This window comes from Solanum dulcamara, chromosome 5, assembly GCF_947179165.1.
Source record: "Solanum dulcamara chromosome 5, daSolDulc1.2, whole genome shotgun sequence".
In the NCBI taxonomy this organism is placed as follows: Eukaryota; Viridiplantae; Streptophyta; class Magnoliopsida; order Solanales; family Solanaceae; genus Solanum; species Solanum dulcamara.
In genome coordinates, this window is record NC_077241.1 from 77,686,482 (window position 1) to 77,695,018 (window position 8,537).

The 8,537-nt window shown below is 31.7% G+C and overlaps 1 protein-coding gene across 1 annotated transcript; it reads right to left on the minus strand.

The window, feature by feature from the left end:
- Nucleotides 1-6,144: 6,144 nt before the first annotated feature.
- On the minus strand, nt 6,145-8,100 carry LOC129890050 (5-amino-6-(5-phospho-D-ribitylamino)uracil phosphatase, chloroplastic). Its single transcript, XM_055965557.1, has one exon. The coding sequence runs from the start codon at nt 7,458-7,460 to the stop codon at nt 6,318-6,320; it is 1,143 nt and encodes a 380-aa protein (XP_055821532.1). The 5' UTR covers nt 7,461-8,100; the 3' UTR covers nt 6,145-6,317.
- Nucleotides 8,101-8,537: the final 437 nt, after the last annotated feature.

Consider the following 8,537-nt stretch of genomic DNA (forward strand, 5'->3'; position numbering starts at 1 on the left):
AGTTTAAGCTGTCTCGTTTGTATAATTCGTAGATTTTATAATTGGCGAATAATCGAGCTATTTTTGTATAAAATCGAAATAACGAATTTATATAAATACAAACATCTGAACTTATACATTTATACAAATTATATTATACAAAATTACATTATACAAAAGTTATACAAATTATATTATACAATTTTTGAATTATACAAACGTGCGAATTATACAAATTCGAACCATAATTAACGTTAAATATTAGTGATAAATTATAATTATGTTGACTAATTATTTAGTATACATTTACTTATTGGTATAATTTGCCAATAAAATACTCCAACAAAATATCTCATTTTATCCTTCCCCGATTACCAAACTACCCTAAGTAACCTTTAGATTGAACGGTCTATATACATTAGGGCCACTTTTCTTTTATGGACAATATTTTTATTATATTTTCCGAAAAGACAAGTGTCAAAATACCAATAAAGTCATTGGTGAAAAAAAAAAATTTCAACTTTCGATAGTTTCAAATATCAACTAAACAAAAAAATTATAATAGGCTAGCGTTTTGCCTAAGTTTACAAATATTCTTGATAAGTAATTTTTAAGTAAAGTTTTGGTCAAGTTTTATTATGTGGCCACAATTTTTTTCAAAAAATATTTGACTATTTAAAAAAATGTTATTTTATATCCGTAAATTCTAAAAATTATTAAAAATATAAATAAGTGTCAAAAACACGCCTAAACTATCCTTTTTTTTCAGTTTCATACCTAAGCTATCACTTCTTAGTTTTTGAGAAACACACATCTCTCTGTTATTCCACTCTCACCATGGTGTGCGTGCTACACTCTCTCTTTTATTTTAAAAAATTTGTCACATCACACTCCAAATAGACAAAAAAAATTACCTAGACAAAAAAAAATCTTAGAATTAGTTAAAATTAAACATTAAAGTATTACTATCCCATCCTAAAAAAAATAAAAAAATATTTTTATTACCCTACTCCACTTTTTCTCACCATAATCCCAATCCCCCCACCCCCCACCCCCACCCAACCCACCAATTTTTTTCATTTTATTTTTATTTTCTAAATTTCTTTTATAAAAGTTTTTTAAAAAAATTCTTACTTCATCTTCTCCCTCCCCCTTCAAATAATAATTTAGATATTATTTTTATATATTTTTTCAAAAAAAATCTACCCAGCTACACCTAATCCTCCGCTTTCAATTTTTTTCTCGTTTTGTGTTAAATACATATACATGAGTGAGAAAAATAACTTTTTTAAAAAAATAACTTTTTTAAAAAAATAATTTCATTTTTTAAAAAAAATAATTTCTTTTTTGGGGGATAAAAATACTTTAGTTTTAACTTTTAACTAATATTAATAGTTTATTTAATTTTTATCAATATAGAATATTTTAGCCATGTGACAAAACAAATTCAAAAAATACAGAGAATAGAGAGAGTGTATTACACATACCATTGAGGTGTGTTTCTCAAACTTAGAAGTGATAGGTTAGGTTTGAAACTCACACTTCCAATAGTTTAGGTATAAATTCAAAAAAGAGGGATAGTTTATGTATGTTTTTGACACTTATCTCTTAAAAATACTCATAAGTTTGTGTTATCATTTTATAATAAACATATTCCGTTAAAAAAAATTATAACGTAATTGATAACAATCAACAACAACAAAATGACAATATGGGCAAGAGAAATGCATTGATCGAATTAAAAATAATTTTTTTTTTCAATCTTGTCAATCAAATTATTCTTTTTCGAAGAAGGTTAATAAACTATTATTTTATAAAATCTTTCCACCTTCTACGAACAATATTTTTCGGACAAGCTTTCATTTTTAGATCAGATGACCGAGAAGACGAAGTAATATTGTTACTCTGAGTTGATTGCTCAGCAATCATATCATCACTTTCATATTCAGTGGATATTTTATCACAGCTTTGATTTTCACGCAATAAATTATGTAATACGGCACAAACAACAACTATTTTCACTTGCATGTCTAAGTCATAGTTGTTCGTGTTTCGTAGAAAGAAATAGATATTTAGAAGGGTTGATGGACATTTTTTTTTATGGGAAAAGGATTAAATATGCCATCAAACTTTGAGAAAAAACTCATCTATGCCACTTGTTAAAAGTTTGACTCATTTATGTCATTTTCGTTTGAAAAAATGTTCATTCATGTCATTATTTTAAACTGAAATGACATAGATGAGCCAAACTTTTAGCGGATGGCATAGATGAGCCTTTTCTCAAAGTTCGATGGCCTAGTTGAACCTTTTTCATTTTAAATAATAATTTAGTTAATGACGTGGTCAAATCATAATTGATAACATGTACAAAATAATTTTACAAAACGAAAAATATTTTCAGTTTACAAATGATGGCATGGATGAGTCTTTTCTCAAACGAAAATGACATAAACGAGCTAAACTTTTAACGGGTAGCATAAATAAGCCTTTTTTCAAAGTTCGATAACATATTTAAATATTTTTCCTTTTTTTATAGATATAGTAGAAAGGAATAATCCGGTTATTTGTTAATAAATAGAGATATTATTTAATGATGTTGGTTGATCACAGTAATTTTTAAATTTTTAAAACATCCCAAATTTTTAAGTTCTAATTTTTTCTAGAACTTGGATACTGGAAATATTTATCAAATAAATGATAAATTATATGATCAAACGCTAATTTTCAAGTTTTTTTCAAAAAATATTTAGGATCAAACAGCGCACAGGTATATAATTAGTATATAATGGATACACATTATATATTAGTTATACGTCGTATGGTAACTAAATTTTATATTCAAAAAATGATGATCTCATAATAGTGATATTTTTATTTTCTTTAAGATTAAAAAAAGAATGTCAAAAAAAGTTCATAGATTGTTGGTAAGAGATTTGTTTTTTTTTTGACTTTTAGTGAGCAATATAAATGATGTTTGCATTACCTATGTGCATATGTAATATGTCTAAATAAGTATTGTAAAAGTTAAATTCCAACAAACTAATGTGTTGATGACGCAAATGTGGTAGTCTGGTAGAGCAATTTATTTGTTTTTAATTAAAAAGGTCACCAACTATTTTTTTATATATATAAAAAGTAGTACCAAATACAATTTATGGTGTGTAGCAATCATTAGCTGAAAATTCTTCCAAGTTCCTATGCAAAGCGCAATTATTTTAAATAATAATAGTTCTCGATAAATTTGAACTAACTAAAGAATGCTATCTAATTTATTAAATCGAGGATCAATAAAAAAAATATTTTAAAAATAATAACCTAGAATTAGACTATTAAACTATCTTCTCATCGAAGTAGTTATTTCAATCCAGATAGATGATTATGTGATAAATGCACAGAGTTCACCTATAACTTTATCGTAAAATTTGAAGAACCATCATTTTCTATTAGTATAAAAGAAAATTACAAAAAGAATTATAAATATATTTTTATCGAGAAAAGATGAAATGAGTGAATTCATTCTTCTTTTTTTCAAATACACGGGGCGAATAATATTTTTTTCTAACTTGTAAAATTATAGTTTATTCGACTAAGCTTCTATTTTTTTTAAAACCATTTAACTTTAAAACAAATTCTAAATTCTGAATGGTTAAAATGCAAGCAAGTATTGAAGAGACGAAGAAATTATAAATAACAGGCAAATCAACGATATTTAATTTTAGGAAAAATTATATAAATAGACTTTTTAAACAAACTATTTACCACTTCATACCCCACCCCAAAATAATTCCTTTCAGTACCCATTCGGCAAACTATCCCTGTACCTCTTTAATTATTTTTAAATTCGCACGCTGACGTCTGCGCCCACCCTACATGATACCGATAGGGTATCATATACCGATGGAGTATCACAGAGGATTAAACTCGGTCTTATATAATATGCCGACGGAGTATCACAAAGAATATATTTACTAATTAGTTTAATAAATAAGATTGTGATTTTAATATTTTTTTCTTAATTGTTTTATTTTTATTTCTTAAAAAAATAGTTCAATCATATATGATATCGATAATGTATCAATATATTGTTATGGTATCATTGAAGATTTTAAAAGTATCTCATTAGGAATTTTTAATATCATAAAAATATACAAATATACTGTGGTAGTATCATTCGTGTAATATCGAATGACTTAGAAAAATCATTATGATACTGTATATACTGCGATGGTATCATTTAACATTTGTATGGAATGATCCTTAATGATACCATGCCAATAAATGTTGGATTCATGGAGATGTAGCTGAAGGATTGAAGTAGACATTAATGATACCATGACAGTATATAAATATACTGTGGTAATATCATTATGGATTGAAGCCGCCTCAATGATACCATGTCAGTATATGATACTGCGACGATATCTTGATCATGAATCTCATGCTTTGGGATGTATGAATTGTAAAAAGGTATTTATCTGTAATTATTTTGCTTTTATGAGGCATGGATTTAGTTTTCCCTTAATTTTATTACATGTCTTTTATTATGAAATGGGCCTTAAACAACTGAGCTACGCATCTGGCCCAAACTATAATGGGTTGGGCGACAAAAGCCAATTAACCCCACAGCCCACCGCAATTTGTTGCAAAGAATGCGTGACACGACAAAAGATTTTCCGTGGGGTTTTCCAACCCTCCAAGTCTCCACCTACTAAATAAACTCTTAAGTATTACATGTCTTAATTTTTTTAATGATGATCGATTCAACCTCTGATAAAAAAGTTGTACCTTAATTATATTTCATCTCTTCAACAAGTTTATAAATGAACATAACAGCCCTATTATTATTACATCCACTCAGACCAATGTTCTTCTGACCAAATATGTTGAAGATTTAAGGCATTTCTCCTTTAAAAAATGAAATAAAGACAATATATCAACAAACACAACCACCAAAAACATATGCTTCTTCATGCATATGGATTTTTCTCCTTTCCTCCCTTAGTTGTTCTCATTCCCAGCGTATTGGCCTTTTCTACACCCATCCATTAGTTGTTCTCATTCCCAGTGTATTGGCCTTTTCTACACCCATCCATTAGTTGTTCTCATTCCCAGTGTATTGGCCTTTTCTACACCCATCCATTGGGGTGTCACCACTATACTCCCTTGGTGACTCGAACTGGCAACTTCAAGATTGGAGGTGGAGGGTGCTTACCACTCGAGCAACTCTCCACCTTGTTTGTCCCAGTGTATTGTTTGTTTCATGGTTTAGAGAAACAAGATTCTATTCAGAAGTGTATAGTTACCACCCACCAACATGACTAAATGTGCAGGATAAAGTTCTAAATGTTAATCATTTAAACTTCAAATATAAAGGGGAAACTGCCTCTTGATTTCCATTCATACAATCACAACATAGAAGCAACAGCATGGGGAAAGGTTGGCTCAAAACAGAACTGCTCTCGATCCAAACTTCGAGCAAATTCTGAACTATTCCGAGGTTATCTTCTTCACTGAGCGTTCCAGATCCTGTTTAACCATCAAAATATATGCCCCTTTATCACTAAACATCAACTCATGATCTGTTTGGAGTGTGCAGGATACTTATCCTTGTTTCTTCTCAGGTATCGTATGGAAGACAACAAACTAGTTTCTTGATGACAATCAAGCTGCTCACAAACGAACTACCAAATAACACAATAAAATTACTGCTGATTGGCAAAAATGTTGCTAAGCATCACCCTGACCACGAGGCTAAGAAACATAATTATTATCGCAAACATTGGACACCAGAAGTAAAACACTAGTATGCAGCACAATTGTCTTAAGACATTCAAGAAAGTAACTCATCAGGACTCGAGGATCTCCACTAATGTGCAGTGGAAATCATGGTGCCTAGCCAGAGAAAACCAGGAAACAAAAAGGAGGTAATAAGCTAAGGAACATATGCAGCACATTCACTGCTACAACTAAAAGATAAATACGATTTCGACAAGATAACTACACAGCAACGCTTGTGTTGCGAGTTCACTTTTTCCAGGGAAAGCTTTCAGCCATTCATATTTATCTTTTTTGAAATGGAGCCATTCATATACATCTTATTTTCATTATTATTTATGTCCAACCTTTTAAAACACTCCAAGTTACATCTTAAAATCCAAAAGCAAGTAGCGACTGTCAGAAGATATACATATAATACAAATATCACATACAAAGTCACATTAATGGCAGCCCAATGTAGACCACCTTCTGATACACTTCTTGACCTGCAATTTTAGTTTGCATTTTTCTATATCCTATTTGAATATTATTAAGCGCAACTACTGTACATTGGGGAGATGTCACCAGAAACCATCATCAACGGCCACTGCAGATGGAGGATAAGGATCATCCTCTTCTTCCATCTCCAACTCTGGTTCACTGGATCCAAATTCAGTCAGCTCAACAGCAGCAAGGTTCTTTAGGTCAACGATTGAGAGCTCATCAAGGTGCCTAACAACCAAGTCAGCAGCACCAAGCTCATACACTGGATGTTTGCTGGCAACAGCGACACACTTCATCTGAGCGTCATGTGCAGCCTCCACAGTTTGATTTGAGTTCCCGAACACAATACACCTCTCTGGTATATATTGTAGAAGCTGTGATGCATAGACAAACATCTCCGGATCAGGCTTCCCTCTGTGAACATCCTCTGCACCTACAATGACACTAAAAATCCCTTCAAAGCCAATGGTACCAATTGCATTCTCGACATACTTTCTCGGGCGTGTAGACACTAAAGCCATTGGCACCTTATAGTGCATCAGGGTATTGACAAACTCCTGTGATCCAGGACGGAAGCTATAAATTCCCCCCTGCAACCCTTGATAAATCTCCTCCTTCCGAGTAGCCATTCTCTTCACTTGTACAGGATCTCTTGACCAGCAGAGAACTTCTGATATTGCTTGCTCATTCTTCATTCCTTCAATTCTCTTCAAAATAAAACCTGGAGGAGGTGATTTTCCTTCTTCCTGAGACAGAGCTAACCATGCCTGCTTCTCAAGATCTGGATTGTCTTCAGTTAACACACCTTCCCATTCAAATATAGCTGCTAACCATCCGCAACCCATCCTCTCTTGTCTAAGCAATGGATTACGAAGAGCTGGATTGTCAGCTTTATTCGTTGGTGGCCATTTCCCCGGCTTTCTATCCACACCAGTCTCAATCCGATAACGGAAATCTTTAGATATTCTCTCGTCCTCTCTGTACGAATATGCCTCTTTGGTCAATTCCATCGCCTGACCTCTAATTGAAGAAAACCTTACACAATCACCTCTTAATCTCAGTAAATTAGAATCACAAACAAGCTTTCTGCCAAGAAAATCAGCAGAAGGAAATCGACATACATCGATCGACTTCCTTTTACTCGACACATCTTTGCTACAATTAACTCCATAAACTGGCACCCTCCCTAAAAGTGACATTGCACCAATTGATTCAACCATCCTCACTAACTAACTTACACCCCACCAACACCAAATCTTTAACTTCAAAGAATCAAACTTTCCACCACAAAACCACTCAAATCACCCCAACTTAACACAATCTCAATAAATCCAACAAACCCAATTGAACTTTTGAACTTTTAAACTCCCCCAAATCACCACACAAGTAAAGGGACCAAGGGGAACAAAGAAAACAACCCTTTTAACAATAAAGATCCAAACTTTACTCAATAGCCATCATTAAATAACACAATACAACCAAAATTTCGTTCACAACACGCCAATTCAAGAATCAACACGTAATAAGTAGATTACTTAAGGAAAAAGGAAAGATAAGAGCAGCCCACCCAAACCCAAATCGGAATATACACAAAAAAAGGAAAATCCCAAAAAGATTTCAGACAAATAAAATTATCCTAATCTAAAAATCTGAGATTTGTGAACAATATACACTAATAAGCTAACAACTTAATTTTTTTTTATATTTACAAAGTGATAAAGATAGGAGGAACCTGAGGTGAATTGGAGAAGAAAGCAAAATACAGAGAAAGATTTTTTTTTTGGGTTATTATGAATAGTACTCCTAATGGTATTTAGAAAAGGTGTGGTTTATAGAGAAGGAGAAGGAAAAGAAATTGAATCGGTAGTTGCCGGCCAAGATTGAACCGGGTCAAAAAAAGGACACGTGTCGGTTTAAGCTTGGGTTGCTTTCACTTTTGCTCTTATAACACTTTTTGACCCTAAAATACGAAGTATTATTTTGTTTAGTAATATGAAGTACTTCATTTCTCACACTTTTATAATGCAATCAAAATTTAATTAGAATTTTAGACATATTATGTTAGTGGATGTTAGTGGGTGTTAGTGGATGTTAGTTGCCCACTAGCATAATAATTTACTTGTTTCATAGCAAGTAATTTCCCTATAAATTGCCAATGATTGGCAAGATCGAAATACAGATATAATTTAAGATATATACTTCTGCTATGTTTTCCTTCCTTTTTTTACTTTCTCTATATACTCTTACTCTCTTTATGTTATAATTTGTCAAGTTAGTATATTTATAACACGTTATCA